This window comes from Rhincodon typus, chromosome 3, assembly GCF_021869965.1.
Source record: "Rhincodon typus isolate 14 chromosome 3, sRhiTyp1.1, whole genome shotgun sequence".
In the NCBI taxonomy this organism is placed as follows: Eukaryota; Metazoa; Chordata; class Chondrichthyes; order Orectolobiformes; family Rhincodontidae; genus Rhincodon; species Rhincodon typus.
The window spans coordinates 115,970,386-115,993,382 of record NC_063334.1 but is presented as its reverse complement, the minus strand read 5'-3'; the positions used below and the strand labels follow the sequence as shown (position 1 = coordinate 115,993,382).

General features: G+C 41.0%; 1 protein-coding gene across 2 annotated transcripts in view; it reads right to left on the bottom strand.

Annotated features, from left to right (window-relative positions):
- Positions 1-20,416, bottom strand: part of galnt7 (UDP-N-acetyl-alpha-D-galactosamine: polypeptide N-acetylgalactosaminyltransferase 7) — a 109,075-nt gene extending 88,659 nt beyond the window's left edge. The window contains exon 1 of one of the 2 annotated variants that reach the window (XM_048594921.1): positions 19,721-20,416. In XM_048594921.1, coding sequence (XP_048450878.1) covers positions 19,721-19,849 — 129 coding nt within the window. In that variant the 5' untranslated portion in view covers positions 19,850-20,416. The remainder of the gene's footprint in view (positions 1-19,720) is intronic. The other variant, XM_048594920.1, reaches the window with a different exon arrangement.
- Positions 20,417-22,997: the final 2,581 nt, after the last annotated feature.

Genomic DNA, 22,997 nt, shown 5'->3' with positions numbered 1-22,997 from the left:
GAGGCATTGGATACTGCAAAGGCTATGGGCCCTGACAACACACTGTTAATAGCACTGAAGACTGGTGATCCAGAACTTGTCGCTTCCCTAGCCAAGCTGTTCCAGCATAATTACAACATTGTCAGGTAAGTGGCAACGTGGAACACAGAAAAAAAAAACCAGGACAAATCCAACCCGGTCAACTATTGCCCCAGTGTACTCTTGTTCATCAGTAAAGCAATGGAAGGTGTCATCAACAGTGCTATCAAGCAGCACCTGCTCAGTGACACCCTGTTTGCGGTCTGCCAGGGACACTCAAGCTCCTGACCTCATTACAGCCTCGGTTCAAACACGGACAAAAAAAAGAAATGCTGAATTCCAGAGGGAGGATAGAGTGACAGCTCTTGACATCAAGGCCACGTTCAACCAGGTGTGGCTTCAAGAAGCTCTAGCAAAACTGGAATCAATGGTAGCAGGGGTAAACTCCCCATTGGTTAAACTCAGACCTGGCACATAGGAAGATGTTTGCAGTTATTGGAAATCAGTCATCTCAGCTCCAGGACATTTCTGCTGGAGTACCTCAGGGTAGTGTCCTAGATCTAACAATTTTCAGCTGCTTCATGAATGGTCAGAAGTGGGGATTTCATGAATGATCGTATAATCTTCAGCACCATAATGAAGCAGTCCATGCTCAAATGCAACAAGGTCTGGACAATATCCATGCTTGGGCTGACAAGTGGCAAGTACCATTTGCACCACACAAATGCCAGCCAATGACCATCTCCAATAAGAGGCAATCTAAATCACCACCCCTTAACATTCAATGGTATTACTGATATTGTTGGGGTTACCATTGACCAGAAACTCAACTGGACTCATCACAAACACATCGACTTGCTCTTGTAACCGCAGACTAGGAAGACTGCAAGTAACTCGCTTCCTGCCTGTCCACCATCTACAAGTAAAAAGTCAGAAGTGTGATGGAATAGTCCACACTTGCTTGGATGAGAACAGCTCCAACAACATTCAAGAAGCTGGACAGCATCCAGGACAAAGCAGCTTGTCTGACTGGCACCACATCCCCAAGCAAGCACTCTTTCCAACACTAACACTCAAGATGCACTGCAGAAATCACCTGGATTGCTTAGACAGCACCTTCCAAACCCATGACCACATCCATCTAGAAGGACCAGGGCAGCAGATACTTGAACACCACCACATGCAAGCTCCCCTCCAAGCCATTCTCTCATTGTTGCTGGGTCAAAATCCGGGAATTTCCTCCCTAAGGATATTATGCGTCAATCTACCGCATGTGTACAGCAGTGCTTCAAGAAGGCAGCTCAGCTCAAGGGCAACTAGGTACAGGCAAAGAAAATGCTGACCAGCCATCAATGCTCATGTGCCACAAGTGGATAAACAAAATTGACAAATAGCACAGTTAAGAGTCAACCACATTCCAGCATCACAAAGATACCTACTAAATGTGGAAGCACTACTGTTCAGATGGAACATTTGATGCAGTGTCTTTTCATTTTAGGTGCTTGGCAAAAAACCCAAAGAATTATTCCATTCTCAACCACAGCAAGGTGGCAATCCACAGAAAAGGCTAAGAGTAGGGAATCTCTTACAAATCAATACCACACAAAGAAATCATTCAGTCATTAACACATCAATTGCTGTGTACAAGTTGGCTTTATTTTCATTATTCCTTTGCAGGGTGTGTGCATGATAGCAAGTGGCCTTCTTGACACACTGAAGTCACTGTTGTGTAGATTCATCCATAGTGCTGTTAGTGGCAGTTCAATGATTTTGACTCAATGCCAATTAAGGATAGCAACATAGTTCTAAATCAGGATGGTCTGTGACATGAAATAGAAATTGAAGGTCCCAAGTGCCTGCTGCCCTTGTCCTACTATGTAGTAGAGGTTACAGGTTTGAAAGGATGACAAAGGATGCTTAGCAGTAGTTATCCTACATCTTAGAGATGGTGTGGAAGTGACAGTGTTGGGCTGGGGCGGACAAAGTCAAAAGTCACACCACACCAGGTTATAGTCCAACAAGTGTGACCTCATTTGACAAAGGAGCAGTACTCTGAAAGCTTGTGATCTCAAGTAAACCTGTTGGACTATAACCTGGTGTCATGTGACATCTGTCTTAGAGATGGTACAGACTACCGCCACTGTACGTTAGTAGTGGAGGGAGTCGATGGGATGCCAAATAAGTAGGCTGCTTTGTCCTATATGGCATCGAGCTTCTTGAGTGTTTCTGCAGTTGCACTAATTCAGACAAGAGGGTAGTTGGCATTCCATCACACTCAAATTTATGGATGGCCTTAAGAAGTCAGGACAGGAATTATTTATTGCTGAATGGCAGTTTTTGATTTGGTCATGTTGCCACATTCTTTAAATAGCTGATTCATTTCAGTTTCTGCTCAACCTCAGGATGTTTAAAGGTGGGAGATTCAGCAATGGGAACGTCAACTGATTGCTGTGTTGTTTACCTCCTTCTTCTTTAGTCAGTTCCATGGGAGAGAATGGCTTTCTTTCATTGGTCCCATTTTTCAGAGGTTGATAATGCACATGAGTATTCTGTAGACACTATCGCATTTGCATTGGCGCACTTGGAGCATCGGGTTTTGTTTGTTCTTTTCAATACCACAACTTCAACTTTGCAAGCTCTCAATGAAGTTTCTCAAGGTGTTCAGTGCTTTTTTGAATAAAACAAGCTCCAGCCTCTAGGCAGTAGGAATGTTTGTTGATATTTCTAAAGCGTCTCTGTTGTTCACTTGACAGTCAAATGCCATAGCTGTTTAAAAGTACAGCAGTATCTTTGGGTGTTTGCTGTCAGGCATACAAAGGATAGCTCCTGCCCAGGAGCTCCCTTCCCCTTCCCCATTTCTGAAGAAGGGTCCTGACCCAAAACATCAACTTTCCTGTTCCTCTGATGCTGCCTGGCCTGCTGTGTTCCTCGAGCTCCACACTGTGTTGTCACTGACTCCAGCATCTGCAGTTCTTGCTATCTCATGACTCTTCAGGACATGAGTGCTGAACTTTGTGCAGTTATCAGTGAACATTCTTAACTACAGGCCGATCACTTTAACATCAGTGGGTGGTAAAGTTTTAAATAACCAGAATTTAAAACAAAACAGATATTTGAAAAGTTTGGAGGTAAGTAAGGAGAACCAGCATGGATTTGCAAGAGGCAGGTCCTGCTCGAATAATGGACAAAGTATTTGATAAAGCACCACACAAAAAAAAACTGTTACCAAAATGGAGGTTCATGAAATAGGGGTCACTATCAGCTTGGATAAAAAGAAAAACCAACTTATGGACATAAATCAGTAGCAGTTATTTTACATACCAGGGGGATGGTAGAAAACGGCATTCTCCAGGCAATACCTAAACTCACACAAGATCATCCACTTGAGCGAGGTATTTCAGAACTATGGAACATGAAACAGCAGAGGTAAAAAAAGAAGTAGCACAAGTTTATGCCTAGAAAGAATAATTGAATCATATTTGATGTCCAAAGCAACTCAGTCCCACACTTCATTTTAATAATTGGACTAGATTCTGTGGACTGCACAAATTTTCAATTTCACGGTGTTTCACTTGCAGTGAAATAGTCTCAGTGACATCCTGGGTACAAGCAAGAATAAGTTGCTTATTGCCATAATGAAAGTGCTTTTCAATTTTCTGCAGCCTTTTTTCTCAAAGGGAGAAATATCTGGGAAGCGCACTTGTAGTATTAACTTCATTACAGCTTACCTAAATGGTCACATTTCACATGAGGTTACACAGCGAGAGAATTTTTTGACCAGATACGCATGACAGATTGGACCAACATGATACAGTTCAAACAGGAATCAATTACGAACAAGAGTGAGAATCCTAGCCAATTGCCCTCACCCAATATATGGACCTATAATATTCCTATTGCTTTCCTAGCTGATTTAGGCACTAAAAGTTCTTCTGCGTCTTAAATTTCTGCCTTTTTATCCTTTTAAGAGACACAAAACTGTGTGGGGCTATGAGCTGTGAGGTGGATGCAGAGATGCTTCAATGCAACTTGGGCAAGTTCAGCAAGTGGGCAAATGCATGACAGATGAAGTAGTGGATAAAAAGTTAGGTCATCCACTTTGGTAGCAAAACAGGAAGGCAGATTATTGTCTGAATGGTGACAGATTGGGAATGGGGGTGTGCAACAAGACCAAGACCTTGTGTCTTTGTACATCAGTAAGTAAGCAGGCAGGTGTAGCAAGCACTGAAGAAAGCAAATGGTATGTTGGCCTTCAATTGCAAGAGGAGTTGAACACAGCAGCAGGGATGTCTCTCTGCAATTGTACATGGCCTTGGTAAATGTTGAAAGGCGAGGCTTGATGTAACTCATTAAGTTACTTTATTTCATAGCAAGTGAACACATGAGCGGTAGTCCTGATCAGATTCACTTCGTTCAGATCAAGACCAATGCATCATTACATAATGATACAAAACTATGAACATGCCAAATGGTCTCATAGAAAACAGAAGGTCACTTCGTCCCTTGAGCCAACTCCACAATTCAATGAGATCATGGCTGACTTATATCCTAACTCCATTCACCTGCCTTAGCTCCATATATCTCTGGTGAGCACAATCTATCAATCTCTGATTTAACTAACTTTAGTCCAGAATAGGTTTAATCTGATTACATATATCGTTGCTGCCCCCTCTTTCATCCGGAATTGGAAAAGTTTATCGATTTTGCTTCCAATTTCCATTCCTCTCTCACCTTTATTTGGTCCACCTCTTACTCCTCCCTTCCTCAACATCTGTTTCCAATTCTGGGGATAGGCTGGCCACCAATATCCACTGTAAACCCAATGACTCCCAGTTACCTGGACTATACATCCTCGCAACCTGCTTCCTGTAAAGACTCGATTCCACTCTCCCAGTTCCTCCATCTCCATCACATTTGTTCTGATGATACCAACTTCAACAAGGGAGCCTCCAAAATGTCCACCTTCTTCCTCAACCGACAATTCCCGAGCACTGTTGTTGACAGGGCCCTCAGCCTGGTCTGACCTATCTCCCACACCCCCTCTCTTCCCTACCGCAACAACGATAAAGGTCCCCCTTGTCATCACCTACTATCCCACCAGCACCCACATCCAGAGGATCAGTAGCTGCCACTTCCACCATATCCAGCGAGACGCGACCACCAGACACATATTCCTCTTCCCTCCCTACTCAGCCCTCCGCAGGGACCGTTCCCTCCACGACACCCTAGCCCACTCTTCCTTCACTCCCAACACGATTCCCCTAGCTCCCCACAACTTCCCAGCACCTTCTGTTGCAACTGCAGAAGATGTAACACCTGTCCGTTCACTTCCTCCCTCTTCAGTATCCAAGGCCCCAAACACACCTTCCAGGTGAAGCAGCGCTTCACCTGCACTTTACACAACCTACTGCATTCACTGCTCACAATGTGGTCTCCTCTACATTGTGGAAACGAAGCGTAGACTTGGTGACCATTTCATGGAACAGTTGCATTTTGTATGCAAAAAAAGACCCTACACTTCTAGTTGCCTGCCACTTCAACATACCACGCTGTTCCCTGGCCAACAACTCGGTCTAGGGTTTGCTGCAGTACTCCAAAGCTCAGCACCTGCTTGGGGACCCTGCAGCCTTCCGGAACCAATATCAAGTTCAATAACTTTAGGGCTTGAGTTCACCCATGTCCTTACCATAACCTCCATGCCCCAGGCTTTGTTATCACATCATCTGCTATCACACACCACCCATTGTTAGCCACTAACAATCCCCATTAACAGCTATTCATCCACTTAGACAGATCATTATCCACTCCTTTGTCTGTCCAACTGCTCTTCTCTTTTTTTGGGCTCTATCCCCACCTACTGTTTACTCCTTACCCCCTCGCCCCCACCCTATCTTCTGCACATAAACTAACATCTTCCTAGCTACCATCAGTTCTGAGAAAGGGTCTCTCGACCCAAAACGTTAACTCTGATTTCTCTCCACAGATGCTGCCAGACCTGCTGAGTTTTTCCAACTATTTCTATTTTTGTCTTTCAGGTTGCCTTCAATGGCTTCCATTGTACAGTATTTGTGTTTCTTCATGCCATCCAGAAGTGTTAGTCCAGTGGTATTCAGTCAGGAAGTAGCAGCCCTGGAAATCCTCAGCAGGTGGCCTGGGCCACATCTCAAGGCATCAGGACAAAAAAGGGCAAGGAAATCTCTTCCCAATTATCAAAATACCACTCTGGCTGACTAATTAGTACTCTGCCATGTTCAGCACCACTTGGCAAGGACACAATATACTTTGGTGGGAGATTTCACTGTGGCCACCACCAAGAATGGCTCAACAGTACTACTACTAACCAAGCTGACTGAGTCCTTAAGGAGATAAATGTTAAACTGGGTACACAGAGGCTGTGATGGAACCAAAAACAGGAAAAAATATATTTGACCAGAATCTCACCAACTTGACTGTTGCAGATGTATCTGTCCATGGCAGTATGTGTAGAAGTGACCATCACAGTCCTTGAGAAAACGAAGTTCCTTCTTCACATGGAGGATATCCTCCAATATGCTACCTGGCGCTATCACAGTGTTAAAATGGGATGGATTTCAAACCGGTTTAGCAACTCACCATGGGGCTCAAGAGGTGCCGTGGGCCATCAGGAGCTGCAGGTTGTGTTGGAATCCTGCTACCTCATGGTTCAGCATATCCACCACTCCATGATTACCATTAAGTCAGAACCAACCCTGGTTCAATGAGGAGTGCAGGAGGGCATGTCTGGAACCTAAACCTTAAGTGTCAATGTGGTCACTCTACAAGAAGGACTACCTGTATACCAATCAGTAAGCGATAGATGGGGCTAAATTATTCCACAACCAACAAATCAGACTCAAGTTCTGCAGTTTGGTCACTCAGTTGTGAATCGTGATGGCCAATTAAAAAACTCACTGGAGCGGCAGCTTCTGAAATTTCCCATCTTCGAAGATGGGGGAGCTCAGCACATCAGCGCAAAAGATAAGGCTGAAGCATTCACAACAATCTTCAGTCAGAAGTGCTGAGTGGATAATCCATCTCAATCTCTTCCAGACATCCCCAACATTAGATACCAGTCTTTAGCCAATTCAATTCATTATTGGGGTTATCAAGAAATAGTTAAAGGCAATGGATACCAGAAAGGCTGTATGCCCTGAAAACATTCCAGTAATAATTCCAGAACGTGCCGTGTCCTAGCCAAACTGTTTCAATACAGCTGTAACAGTGGCATCTACCTGACAGTGTGGAAAATTGCCCAGGAATGTCCTGTGCATAAAAACCAGCCTGTGAGTCTACTGATAATTGTGAGTAAAGTCAGAAGTCACACAACACCAGGTTATAGTCCAACAGGTTTATTTTAAAATCACAAGCTTTCACAGCATAGCCCCTTTGTCAGGTGAAGTGAGACAGAAGCATACAGACAGACAGAATTTTTTGGCAGAGCAATCAAGAGATCATAAAAATGGTGTGAGTGGAGCTATCAAATGATAAGTCTCTGCAGGTGATCAAAAATTACAAAAAAATTATAAAATATTAAAAATAAGGTGGCCAAAGTGACATTATTCCAGTCATGTGGATTGTCTCTAGCACCACCTTTTTGTTTGTAAATTTTTTGTAATTATCTCTCTGCCTCATTTAATTGGATTACCCATCATCCTTTCACTTGTTATTGAGCTGTTGACACTTTACTCTCACTATCTCACACTTATGATCACCTACAGAAACTTATTCAACACTCCACACACCATTTTGTATGATCTTTTGATCTCTCTGCCTATCAATTCTGTGTCTGTGTGCTTCTTTCTTACTTCACCTGATGAAGTTCTGAAAGCTTGTGATTTCAAATGAACCTATTGGACCAAAACCTGGTGTCAGGTGACTTCTGACTTTGTCTACCCAAGTCCAACACCAGCACCTCCACATCAGTAAAGTCATGGAAGGTGGCATCAATAGCACTTTCTCAGCAAGGACCTATTCACTGACACCTAGTTTGAGTTCTGCCAGGGTCACCTAGCTCCTGACCTAATTTTAGCCATGGTCCAAACATGGACAGGAGTGCTAAACTCCAGACGGGAGGTGAGAGAGACCGTCTTTGAGATCAAGCATCAAGGAACTTCAGCAAAACTAGTCAATGGGAATCAGGGGGTAACTGACCACTTATTGGTATCATACAAAGCATTAGAGGAATATGGTTGTCCTTGTTAAACATCAGTCACTTCTGCAGGGGTTCCTCAAGGTAGTATTCTAGACCCAACTATTTTCAGCTGTTTCAATGGCTTTCTCTCCAACAAAAGTTCAGAAATGGGACTGCTCTTTGATGAATGCACGATGTTCAGCATCATCCTCCTCAGATACTGAATAGGTCCATGTCCAACTGCAGCAAAACCTGGACAGTGCTGAGGTTTGGACTGACAAATGGCAAGTAACTCTACACAAGCACCGGATGATGACCGTCTCCAACAAGAGATAATTTAACCACTGCCACTTGATGTTAAGTGGTTCTCCTGTTGCTGAATCCCCCACAATCAACAACCTGGGGGTTACCATTGACCAGAAACTCAACTGCACTCACCACATAAATACAGTGGCAATAAGTGCAGGTCAGAGATTGGAATACTAACTCAACTACTGGCTGCCCAAAGCCTGACCACCATCAACGAGATACGAGTCAGGAGTGTGATGGAATACTCCCCACTTTCCTGGGTGAATACATCTCCAATGCTCGAGAATCCTGATATCATTAGGGCAAAGCAGCCCACTTATATGAAACTACATAGCACATTCATTTCCTCACAACAGACACACAGTAGCAGCAGTAACACCTACAAGAGTTACACTGCAACAACCCACCAAGGTTCTTTAGATAGCATCTTCCAAATCCAACATCTGAAAGGACAAGAGCAGCAGATACATGGGAACACCAAAACCTGCAAGTATTCCCCAAAGTCACTTGCCATTCTGAGTGGGAAGATATCGCTGTCCCTTCAGTGTTGCTGGGTCAAAATCTTGGAACTCCCTCCCTTATGACATTATGGATGTATCTACCCCATATGGACTAAGGTGGTTTAAGGTGGCAACTCACCATCATCTTTTCAAGGACAGGTAGGAATGCACAAAAACAGCCAGTGGTGCCCAAATCCCATGAATGAATAAAACAAATTACTATTTTCCTTGATGTCAATGGCAGATGTACGTCTTCTAGTATTTAATTCTTGCATTCTGGTTAAGTACATGCTGGCTGATAGCACTAACAAAATAACTGATGGATTTGTTAATAACTATTGGGAAAGGCTCATCTTGGGAGAGGAAAGGGAGTTACTTGATCAATGATTATGCTTTTCCTAAATTAAAGCCAGCAAAGGTTTAGGCCAGATTTCACAAATAGTGTTGACATTGTACAGCTTAACGCAAGTATATGCGCTATCATCTAATCCTTGACTTAAGATGTATAACCAGAATAAAACATAATGAAAACTACTTACAGTAAATGCATGGGCAGTTAACTGCAGTAAAGTTAACTACTCAAAACAGATTCCCCATTTATATGAATTTGCCAATTGAAGGTTTTCTGAAGTTTCAGAACAGTTGAGTCTGCAAACAGCAAGTAAAAGCACCTCATAATATTTGCAAAATGAGCTCATGGAGATCCTGGGGTTTTGGTGACTCAGGAACTGCAGCGAAATGAATTGCCTTACAAGTTTTTGCTGAATAATATATTTATTACAAAGAATGAACCATGGATTTCACCTGAAAAACATGCTACCCCTACTTTGCTAAGCAATCAAAATATACCAGGTGTGAGAATAATTTGAGGACTGTGGTGCAAGTAAAAGGGATTCAGATGAAGAAAGTCTCACACTTGCACAAAGGGAGCTCCTATACAATGAAGTGAGCCTGGCACAAAAAAATACAGAATCAAATTAATAAATAAAAGTTGATCAGTGTTTTTGTTTCCCTTGGCTGTTTAATTTGGAGATTAAAATTTCTGCTCCAGAATTCTAGCACCATTAGTAACAGAATGGGAACAAAAGAAAAATACTATACTGGGGAAATCTGAAATAAAAACAGAAAATGCTGGAAATAGGCAGCACCAGTGGAGAAAGAAACACAGTGTGTTTTAATTTAATGACCTTTGGTCAGACCTGGAGATGTGGTAAAGGAAAACAATGGCATGGAACAACCACCGGTGGATATGGAAGTAAGAAAAGGTTAGAGTTACAGAGAGCTGTAGGACTGAGAGGTTTAGAAATGATTTACCCAGAGCATTTCTAAGCCTGTTCTTATATAATACATCTAATTTAAACAAACAATCATAAAGAGCATGATATTGAAATTTCTGAAGACACACAGGAGCTGATTTGTCATCTAATACTTCATGAAGACAAAAATTGCTGGGACTGATAAACAAGTGGCAAATTTAATTTACTGCAGCAAATTCAGAGATAATGTATTTTTAGAAGGAAATATAAATTCAATAAAAGATTCAAGGGCAAGATATCTCAGCAATTCAAATATATAAACATGCACATGGAAGATTTAGCAAAGATCACTCCTCTTGAGAAACACTAGGAGGTGATGGCCTACTGGTATTATCACTGGACTGTTAATCTAGAAACCCAGGTAATGTTCTGGGGGCCTGGATTCGAATCTGCCATGGCAGATAGTGGAATTTGAATTCAATAAAAATCTGGAATTAACAGTCTAATGATACCATGAATCCATTTTTGTTGTCAGAAAAACCCACCAGGTTCACTAATGCTCTTTAAGGAAGGACACTCTTATCCAGTGAATGAATAATAAAAAAAAAATTAAGCTTCTTGGGCAGTAGGAGACAGTGCTCAGAGAAAAAAAAAAAATCACACATCAACTTGGATTTAGAAAGTGTTGCTGATATGCGGAAATGTCCCACAGTGTTTCAAGGAGATATAATCAAATAAATATAGATGCCAAAATAAAAGGAAAAATTAGGAGTGACACAAACAATAGGTTAGAGGTGAGTTTTAAACAACAAAAGCACTTGCAGTTACACAGTGCCTTTCTCAATCTCAGGATGTCCCAAAACACTATACAACCTATTAAGTACTTTTACAGTGTGAACACTTATGATGTAGGAAAAGTGGCAGCGAATTTTTGCACTCAAAGGTCCCGCTAACTGCAATGATATTGATGCTTAGTGGAGCTGTTTTGATAAGAACAGTAACATAAAAATGAGCTGGAGATGGTCATGTGCTAGACCTCAAACTTGCTCTGTTACTCAGTAAAATCACAGTTCAGGTTTTTGTCAAATCAACTTACTTCCGTCTCTTGATTATGATACAGCCCCCTCAAAAATTAAGTATCTACACTGAATAAACTAATTGACTGAGCATTGATGATCCTTTAGGATAGAGAATTCCAAAGATTCACAACTTCTGAATGAAGAAATCCCTCTTATCAACCTAACACCAACCCCTTATCCTTAGCTATGATCCTTAGGTTCTACTCTCTCATGCCAGGGTTAGGAATAAATGTTCGCCAGGATACTGATAAAATTTCCCTGCTCTTCAAATAGTGCTATGGAATGTTTATGTCCAATGAAAGTGCAGACAGAGCTTTTTTTTTTAAGTATCTCCAAACAGTGGCATCTGATTCAAACAGAAGACTGAGGATTTCAAGTTCAACATGTTGGAGAATCAGAAGCAACTGCGAGTCGGTAAAGATGTTACAGATGAGCAGAACATGATGCGGGATGGATGCAGCAGAGTTTTACATAAACTGCAATTTATAAAAAAAAAAATGAAGGAAGTGATGCCATTTGAGCAAAATAATCCAGTTTGAAAGTGATTAAAGGATTGGAGTTTTGGCAGAAGTACTGATGTGAGAAATGTGCAGACGAGGAAAGAGGTCATCTGTTGTTGGGAAATCATTTGAGATCAGAAGCTCAGGGTTGAGGTTCAACCCAAGATGGAGTGCAACCAAATGGTGACAATGGTGTTGATGGATGTCCACATGAGACAGCTGCAAATTACATAGGTAAGAGGCTGAATAGGTTTTCAAAATACTTCAAGATTATTTCCCTGCAGTTTTTTTTTTAACAAAACCTGTTTGGAATGCTGCAATGCACATCTGGGGAAAACCACAAGATATAGAAGCAGAATGAGGTCATTCAGCCCACCGAGTCTGCTCCACCATTCAATCATGACTGATATGTTTCTCAATCCCATTCTCCTGCCTTCTCCCATAACCTTTGACCTCCTTACTAATCACGAACCTATCTATATATCTGTCTTCAATATGGTCAATGACTTGGCCTCCCCAGACGTTTGCAGCAATGAGTTCCACAGATCAATCATCCTCTGGCTGAAGAAACTGCCTCCTCATCACATTTATAAAAGGGTCATCCCTTCACTCGGAGGCTGTACCCTCAGGTCCTAGTCTTTCCTACTAGTGGAAACATCTTCTTCATGTCCACTCTATCCAGGCCTCTCAGTGTTCTAAAAGTTTCTATCAGATCTCCCCTAATCTTTCTAAACTCCACAGGTTACAGACCCAGAGTCCTAAACTGCTCCTCATATGACAAGCCCTCATTTCCGGGATCATTCTTGTAAACTTCCTCTGGACCTCCTCCGCATCAGCACATTCTTCCTTCGATGTGAGGCTCAAAACTTCTCACAATATTCCATGTGTTCTGACCAGACCCTTTTACAGCCTCAGCAGTACATCTCCACTCTTATATTCTTGTTCTCTTGAAACCATGCTAACATTGCATTTGCCTTCCTAACTGCCAATGGAACCGACTTATTAATCTTAAGAGAATTCTGAACTAAGACGCCCAAGTCTCTTTGTGCCATCCCCCATTTAGAAAATCTGTACGTCTATATTCTTCCTTCCAAATGCGTAACGTCACACTTTCCAACATTGCATTCCATCTGCCACTTCCTTGCCCATTCTCCTAACTTGTCCAAGTCTTTCGGGAGCCTCCCCGCTTCCTCAACACAACCTGTCCCTCCACCCATCTTTTTGTCATCTGCAACCTTAGCAACAGTGCCCTTAGTTCATTTTTACAGATTGCGAATATATAATATGAATAGTTGTGATCCTAACTCTGACCCATGGGGACCTCCACTAGTCACCAGCTGCCATCATGAAAAAGACCCCTATGTCCCCTTTCTCTGTCTTCTGCTAATCAGCCAATCCTTTATCAACAGCAATATCTTGCCAGAAAGGTGAAAATTGAACCTAAATCTTCTATCCCAAATGGAGGGGCATTACAAATGTGCAACAGGAGCCCTTATTTTTTTCCATGTACCACGACTTGAAATTGTTTGTGCCAACAAATTGAAGACAATAAACATACAAAAGGAACCAGGCAACTTTGAAATCACTTAGTAACTTATACATGCAGTACTAGCTAAAAATGGTGATTTATTTTTTGTCCTCCTTCGAGAAGCAGACTGATCCACCAAGTCTCTTTGCAAAAACACTTCAGAAAAACAGCACGACAGCAGAAATATTTTGAAATTAAAATATGGCTATTCCTAAAATCCCAAACCAGAAATGTCATCATTACAACTGCTGTGAAAAGGCAGCCCATTTCCCAATGAAGAGAAACGGTTGTTTAAATTGCACTTAGATTAGAGCCTCTTACCTTATAAACAGTAAGTAGAATACTAAGTTTACAATACCATTGTCAAGCAGTAATAAATACCAAATAAGATTCTTGCTTGACAGGGGTTTCCTAAGTAGTATTAACATTATTTAGCCTATTAATTATTAGTACTAGTAGCCATGAAGCTGTCAGATTGTTAATTATTCAATTTGGTATGTTAATAGATGACATTAAGTTTCACTCAAGCTGCAAGTTTTCTATGAATTTAATACACATTTTTTTAAGTGCCCATACAAGTTCAATAAATTGTTCTTCAATTTTAAAAGACAACTGTGACATGGATATTCAATTTTATTGTTCCTTCTTAATTCTATTGGTAAGTTTTTAGATATCCTGTGATCACCTATTTTTGCAGCTGTAATTAGAGCTTTGTTTGGCTGTTACCCTATCTGAAATGCTGATGTTACTGAGCCTTCTCTTAGCAAATTGTACAGAATGACTGTTCACTGAAATTTTCATACTTCGTTTTCCTCCTCAATAAAATATGCTTTGCAACTGTGGGTGGTCTGGAACCCAGTAACACAAATAAGGAAAGTCCAGTTTCGAGGTGAATAACCTGAAGGAAGTTACAGCTTTTTTGGCAGCTTGAAGTAGAACAGGATTCACAATATTCATGATGCACAGTGGGGATAGGGGGAGAAAACCAACATCCTTGGACTCTCAGACCTTTACAGTCAGGTTGCAAACACTGGTCAATACTGGAAGATGACAGGGTTATTTTCATTAAGTATGAAGTCAGTTTGACTGTGGCAAGCAATGATAAAATATTGTTTGTCCAATTTATTGGAATTCTTTGAGGTAACACATGCTGTGGAGAAAGGAGAACCAGTGAATTTACTGCACTTAGATTTCCACAAGATATTTGATGTAGTGTTACAAAGTTATTGTGGAAAATAAAAGCTCATGATGTATGGATAGCATATTAGCATGGACAGAATATTGGCTGGTCAATGGAAACAAAGTTTAGATGTCAATCGGTCTTTTTCAGGTTGACAAGATGTAACAAGCGGCTGCTACAGGGAATGGTGCTGGGATCTCACAATTTACAATTAAAATGACTTAGATGAAGGGTTCTTGTGGCACACTAGTAGCCTCCCTACTTCCGATACAGGAGGCCTGGATTCAAGTTCCACCAGCTCTAGAAGTATGTCATAACATCTCTGAACTGGTTGGATTAGAAAATTCCCAGATGATGGGTCTGCAGGTACAGTTGTTAACTTGCTGACGACACAAAGATGGTAGGAAAGTAAGTTATGAAAAGTGCACAAGGAAGTTAAATAAAGATATCAGGGGTAGGCAGGAATTTGGATTTGATGTTCGATTCAAAACAACTATGATCTCGTTGAATGACCTATTCCTGTTACTGATTTATATGCTTGTATGCAAGAACGACTGACTACTTTAGCAAGTTACCTTTGGGTCTTCAACATTATACATAGACAAAATAGTCCTTTCTCCTCATCAGTAATAGATACAGGTAATCTCATAACATCATTACTTCAAAATTTTTAGCTACACAACTCAACATTAAAATACCAATAATAAAATTATATTTCATTTTTCATTCCATTATGTATAACCTTTCTGCTTTGTCACACGAGTCATAACATTTTAGTTAGCACACCCTCCCTCCTTCCCATGAAATTATTGCTTGCGCAGATTGCTAAATATTAAAAGCTATAATTTGCTAAAGGACTACTGCAATATCAGTAATGCCACTGTTCAAATAAAGAATTAAGCTGAAACAGAAGATTCCATGCCACTATTTTGAAAAGCAGAGGAATTCTCATGTTCTAGTCAACATTTATCCTTCAAACAAAAATAAATTAACTGATTATTTATTTCAATGCTGTGTGCAATTTGTCATCACATATACTTACAAAAACAGCGATCACACTTCAAAAATAATTCATTGGCCACAAAACTTTTGTCAAGTTCTGTCTCTTTCCTATACCGGGTATACACAATTCAGTCAGAAATCAAGGTGATGGCTTCCAAATTGAAAAGATTGGAACTGATTTTTAACCAGTTTTACTCATCGGAGTGTTTGATTTGATGGAATCCTCCCTGAAGTTTATTTTAATTAATCAGTGAACTGTTTGAGTGGGAAAAGATTATTTAATTGTCTGCTTTGGACAGATTTAATACACTGCACACTGTACATGGGGCTGAAATATGTAAATATAAACACTTCAGAAAAGATCTACAGGTATTAAGTTCACGTAAAGAACTACTGAAACATTCCATTTTGAACATCCAGTCAGTAAAGGGTTCACGTAATCCATTTCTACTACACAATCTATGGTATGTTTCTATGCACATTCCAAAGATCAATTACAAAAAGCCTCCAACACATGCACTCAAAATTACTAATGCACTGTAAGCCAAAACTGAAAAATTTCCAGATCTAAAATTAGTTTAAAAACTTATTTGCACAATTTAGTGCAATTTACAGTAGCATAATCATTGTGTTGGGTTAGTAATACATAAGAATGCAAGTTTAGTTTTTATATAATCAGGTAAAAGCCTGTATCAGTAAAAATGAGCATGAAGTTGTCAGATTATTGCAAAGGACCAAATGGTTCATTGGCACACCTTAGGGGATGAAGGAAACTAGTATGAATCCAGTCTCACATCAATATGGTCATTTTTTTTTAAAACTTCCCTCGGAGGTGGACCAAGAATATTCAGCAGCTCAAGAAGACTAACCATTAACACCTGTTCAGGGCAATATATGCTAACCATGTCAGTGATACTCATAACTAGGGAATGAATATTTTTTAAAAAATTCTCTCCCACAATTGGCAAAGAGCAAAGCAATGCTTCCCACCTGCACCGCCACCTCCCCCCGACCCCAGCCTTCCCTTCGATTCTACCTAATCTAATTTTGTTTCATTTCACAAAGCACAAAAGCATAAGCGTCTACATTCTCCTCACATGTACCAGGTGGGAAAGTTAGCTGCAAAGTCATTTGTTTTTAAAACTGTAAAAGATATCACTGGACATCAAACCAGTAAAGAAGAAATAAACTCTAATCAGACTTCCTTTCTGAAAATGGAATTCAGACTATAAGACAAAAATCAATTTCTACTCAAGGTGCAACAATTAAAACGCACAGTCTGAATCCACCACTTGATCTGCAGGAAAAAGTTTACATAAATGAATATAGAAACTCACTTACACTGACAAATGGAACAGATAAACAGAACCATGCTGAATACATTTGCAGCAAGCTGAAGGCCAGTACCAAAGCCAACACAGGGAAAAAAAAATTATTAGCACAAATTATTAGGTGGCATGGTGGCTCAGTAGTTAGCACTGTTGCCTCACCATGTCAGAGACCTGGGTTCAATTCCACCCTTGGGCAATTGTCTGTGTGGAGTTTGCACATTCTCCCTATGTCTGTATGGGTTTCCTCCTGGTGCTCTGGTTTCTTCCCATAGTCCAAAAATATGGAGGGGCGTGTGTCTGGATGGGACACTCTCCAGAGTGTTGGTGTAAACTCAATGGGCTGAATGGCCTGCTTCAACACTGTAGGGATTCTATGATTCTATGGAATACTTGCATGTAAAAATAAATCTGTCATCTGATGGGTGCAGATGATTTATATATTACAGCAGTACCAGGTCACTATTATCCATAAACTGAAACCCAAAATCATATTACAGCCTTGAAGTAGTTCCCTCTATATGGATTTATTTATAATTAGGACAAATGGTTTTTGCAATAAAGGTAAATGCCAAAATCATGGGGACAATTTTAGTAGCTCTCAGGTTGTATCTCAGTTTAATAATGGTTTTCTGCCCTTTGTTACCTTTATGCATATTCACATTGGCTTTACTGCTGTTCTTGCTCAGTTTATCTGTTGAGACCATCATTGCACTCATTAAAATATTGGTCACTGGGGTTTCAAACAAGATCACACACTCAAGCAGTGTGCCACCTGTCTTGATCTCTTGCTTTATTAAAAACAAATTCAAAGAGGGAATCAGGGTAGGGCAGGAAGATTCTACATTAAGTTAGTGCAGATGCCGAACCTTCAATGTTTTGTTTTATATGTACAAAATCACATGATATACTATAAATTTAAAAATATAGAATTGACTTCAGACAACACAAATTAAGTATATTTTAAAAATCTCTCATGGGAAATGTTCTGAAATGTTACCCATGTTTTTTTCCTACACTCTTAGCACAAAAATTCTTTAAAACTAAGTACACCAGCTAAGGAATTCTTCACCTGGTAATCATGAAAGCTTGGTATCGTTCATATCATAAAATTATAATTCCATATATATAAGCAAATCCTTCAGTCCACACAGTCCATGCCGACCATAATCCCAAACTAAACTAGTGACTCTACTTGGCCCATATCACTTGAAACATTTACTATTCATATACTTGCCCTAATGTCCACCACTTCCTCTGGAAGTTCATTCCACACACAAACCACTCTCTCTGTATAAAAATTTCCCCTTATGTCTTGTCTTATTTAAATCTTTCTCCACTCACCTTAGAAATATGCCCCCAGTCTTGAAATTCCACCACCTAGGGAAAAGGCACCTGCTATTCACCTTACATATGACGCTCATAATTTTATAAATGTCTAAGGTCACCCCTCAACCTTCTCCGCTTCAGTGTAAAAAAGTTCCAGTCTATTCAGTCTCTCCTCAGAGCTCAAACCCTCCATTCCTGGCAATATTGTAGTAAATCTTTTCTGAACCTCTCCAGCTTAATATCCTTCCTAATAAAAGGGCAACCAGAACTGGTCACAATACTCCAGGAAAGGCCTCATCAATGTTCTGTACAACCACGACCTGATGTCCCAACTTCTATACACAAAGGGTTATGCCTAAAGATGGCTTGTGGATCTAAGAATAAGTTGGGTGAAAAAGAACACATGAAACATAAACAAACTGTGTCTGATGTTTTAAACACTAATGACAACAAAGCAGGGGGATAGGAGACAAATTGCTTATAGCCATGTTGCAATTTAATAGAATGCAACAGATTGTAGTGCCTTCTACTGTCTATCACAGTGAAGTCCTCAAGAATCACACAGCAAAATAGTGGCAGGTTGACTGTCCTCTGCTGGGCGAAGAGCAGAGAAACTTTCATTTGAAAAGGGGTTAAGGGATTAAAGCTGACCACATAAGCAGTAACGCAATGATTTGGGCAAAGCTGGCAAAGAGAACAGATTTACAATTGTTCTGCACAAAAGGACTCAAAGCAATACTTATTCTTTACTAGTGAAGTAGAAGAGCCATTCAACTTGGATTTACAAAGTGAGGCACTGTCCTCCTGCTTTGGGACCAGGCTTGAAATAAATAAAACAGAATAGATAGGAAGCACAGACCTTTTTTTTGAGGGAGGGTGCTAAACATTTTTAATTAACCCCTTGGACTTTTCATTGCAAAGAAGGGAAAAGGAATCCAAGTGCTTACACCACACTACAATGTCAGTGCAGTTATGGAAAGAGGCTGAGAGCAAAGAGATTCGGAAATCAATTCAGAGCATGCACCATTACATAGCAGACCTTCAAGACGTTTTCACATCTTACCTAATGGGGAAAGCACTTGAGCGTCGCACCTTTAAGTCACACGAACACATCCTGGGGCCTGAAAGTCAGGCCTCAGCTTCATCTGGCCTAAATTTGACCGTTAGTTTGGTGGGGTTTTTTTGTTTTGAAACCCACCCCCACCTTTAAAAATAAAAGGCAAATGAAGTAAAACAAAATGAAAGAAAAAAAAAAGAAACGAAAAAAAAGGAAACGAAAATAAAACGATCGTTTCTGCTTCAAGCCGCAGATTAAATTTGTTTTTAAAAGAAAAGGGAAACGACAGGCACGAGGCTGCCTGACGGCAGAGAGAGAGAGACCCGAATGCCCCCACCCCCGTCTCCATGGCAACCCCGCCGGTAACGGACCGCCGGCTCGAGCCTCTGGGAGGTTTTTGATCCGCGCCAGCGACCCCCCCCCCCCAACCAAAGCCATCTGTCTCACACAAGTAAATAAATGTGTATAGCCCCAGACTGACTCACCATCTGCCGCTCGAACGGGTTGTTCTCGTCGCTTTGGGATGAGAGAAGCTTGGACCAGAGCCCCATCAGCGCCAGGAAAGTCCCGATGATCAGCAAACTCCGTAAGAGGAAGCCGACTTTCACCCTCATTGCTCCCTCCCTCTGTGTGTGTGTGTGTCTGCCTGTTACTGAGACTACTTCAACTTTCCCAATGTGCAATAGATATAAACATACAGATATTTATAATGTGCTGTACATAAACGTTTGCGATCTGCGAGAGGAGATAAATGCTTTTCTTAAGAAAAAAAATTCCAATGCGCGACGAGACGTATTTACAAAAATAATAACTCTTAATTTTTTTTCAAAAAGGAAGGCTTTTCCCGTGACTGATTTCTCTGTCTCTCCTCTTTCGGTTTTAATCGTCTTCCTACTTAGAGCAGGTTTCACGCACTGCTGCCCCCTCCAGCTCTCCAGCAACATGTGCACCGCCCCTTCCTTCCTTCTTTCTTTCTCTCTCTCTCTCTCTTGTTTTTCTTTCAGTCCCTTTGTCGGTTACGCCGTTAATTACCCTCAAGCTCTCATTCCACATGACGTGGATGAGGTTTCGCTCTTTTGTTTTGGAAGGCTCTGCCTAACGACGCCACAAAACACCCCCGGGTCCGAATGAAGAGCTGATAGTGGGAAGGGATGATTTTATTTAGTCCCTTTTTTTAAAACACAAGTTCTTTCGACTGCCACTCCCAATCATTGATGCAGCACCTTTTATTCCTGTGTGTCACCTGCTGTCGACAAATCCAAGGGTAGGGTTTTTCACCACCTTGCCCTTTTGGGAAAGGGTGTGAAATATTAGGAGGAATTCATTCACTCTCTGGCAGGTTCGAACACGAACAGCCCTTCCAACTTTATGCTCATCAATCAGGTGTATCCTCTGGATTACGGCAGGAGGGTTTCACGGACTTCCCGCAGGAACCAACACACGATGGAATACTTACTGTACTGTATCCCAGTGGTGTTGAGACAAAAGTGGAGCACCACTCCACACTGCTCAGAGGTGCCCAGTGTAGCTTTTGAACTCCACATCTTTTGACAATGAGGCAGTACAGCACCTGGCATTCCTGTGTGTCACCTGCTGTCGACATTGGAAAATGGTGTGAGATAGTAGGAGGAATCCATTCACTTATCTCGTAGGCTAGAGCACAAACAGTTCTTCCAACTTTATGCTCATCAATCATCTGGGTTATGGCAGGAGGGTTTCACAGACTCCTCACAGGAACTAGAACACAATGAAATGCGTACTGTATTCTATCACAGTGGCTTTGAACTCCACACCATTTGACAATGAAGCAGTACTGCTACCACACCCACCACAGAATCAAGTGTGCCACTAAACTTTGTTCAGCCGCTCTGGGAGGAATCTTGGAATAGCCCGCGCAACATGGGCTATGGTGAGGAATTTGTGAGAAATTCAGCAAGGCCAGTCTTGACATCAGGAGCAACAAGCTGCATTTTCCAACCGTTCCAAGCATTGAGGTGTGATTCTCACGGTGAGATGCCTATTAAGTGAAAATAGGAACAGGAAAACACTATTCGCTCCAGTGATCCTGCTCCACTATTCAATATAATAAAACCAAGCACTGTGGATGCTGGAAATCTGAAACAAAAACAGAAATTACTGGAGAGACTTAGAAGGTCAGGCAGCATCTATAGCGAGAAAGCAGAGTTAATATTTTGTGTCCAATGGGCTGGAAATATTAAGTCTGCTTTCTGACACATGTTGCCAGACATGCTGAGTTTCTCTAGCAATTTTTGTTTTATTTCCACCATTCAATAGGATCATGGCTGATCATCCAATTTAGCACTCTGTTGCTACTTTTGTCTTCTATCTTTTGATCCCTTTAGTCATAAGGACTATAGCTGTCTCCTTTTCCAAAAACATTCACTGTTTTGGCCTCAGTCACTTCCTGTGACAGAGAGTTCCACAGGATAACCACTGTTCTGATGAAGAAATTTATTCTCATCTCAGTCCTAAATGGCCTATCCATTATCCTTCGATTGTGATCCCTGGTTCTGGACTCCCTAGCCATTAGGAACATCTTTCCTCTGTTTTCGTTGTTTGAATTTTATAGGTCTTTCTGAGATCCCCCTCGTTCTTCTAAACCCCAGTGAATGTGGTCCTAACTGATCCAGCCTCTTTTCATATGTCAGTCTGGCCATCTGAGAAATCAGGTAAACCTTTCTTGCACTTTCTCCATAGTTAGAACATCCTTCCTCAGATAAGGAGACCAAAACTGCATACAGTACCACAGATATGGTCTCACTTTGGCCCTGTGCAATTGTCACTTGCTCTGAGGTGCTCCATCCTGAACATCTGACACCCCAATGTCCATAACCTTAGCATTGGATATTTGCCAGTCCCTCTGCATCATGATGACAAATCTCTGAACCACTTACAATACACTTCAGTACTGTAAAGTTGCACCTTTGGGAGCACTGGCAACTATCATTGTAATACTGCTATAAGGGCAGTTTACATGCACCCAGCTCTCAATTATAACAGGCTGCATCTTGGTTCTGTTCACATGATTTCTTACCAATCACTTATTTAAACCTACCTGGAAGCTCACATCATCACTGCTGTGCCTTGTGATTTGTGCTTTGCCCCCTCAGTCAGAAATACTGGGTTCATAGCACTTCTGTTTTGCTTTTTATCACACATAGAGCCAGGAAGCTTGATATAATTGTCTTCAGTCCTCAGTCAAGTCAAGGGAACAAAAAGCAAGGGAATCACAAAAAGTTAACATCCAAGTTCAGCAGGTAATTGGGAAGGCATATGGAATGTTGGCCTTTATTCCAAGGGAATGGAGTACAAAAGTAAGGAGGTTTTGCTAAAACCACATAAAAACCCACAGCTGAAATACTGTGCTCCATTTTGCTCCCCTTATTTCAGGAAAGATATCTACATATGTATAAAATGAAGTGTTTTGTAAGTGTTTCAGAGATTTGTCATCCCACAAAAAATTGCTTAATCAATGATGACTGTGCGTACAGTTGCCTAGGCCCAAAGCTTTGGAATTCACACCTACACCTCTTTACTTTGGACTTTCTTTTAAGACACTTTTAAGGCATACCTCTTTGACAAAATTTTTGGACATCTGACTTAATTTCACTTTATGAATGGGCAGTAAAATTCTGGCTCATATCCCATGAACAAATAAATAAAATCTGCTATGTGTCTCAGCACCATATTTTATAGTTATAGTGATGCTGGGATAGTTCATTACATTAAAGGTGCTATATG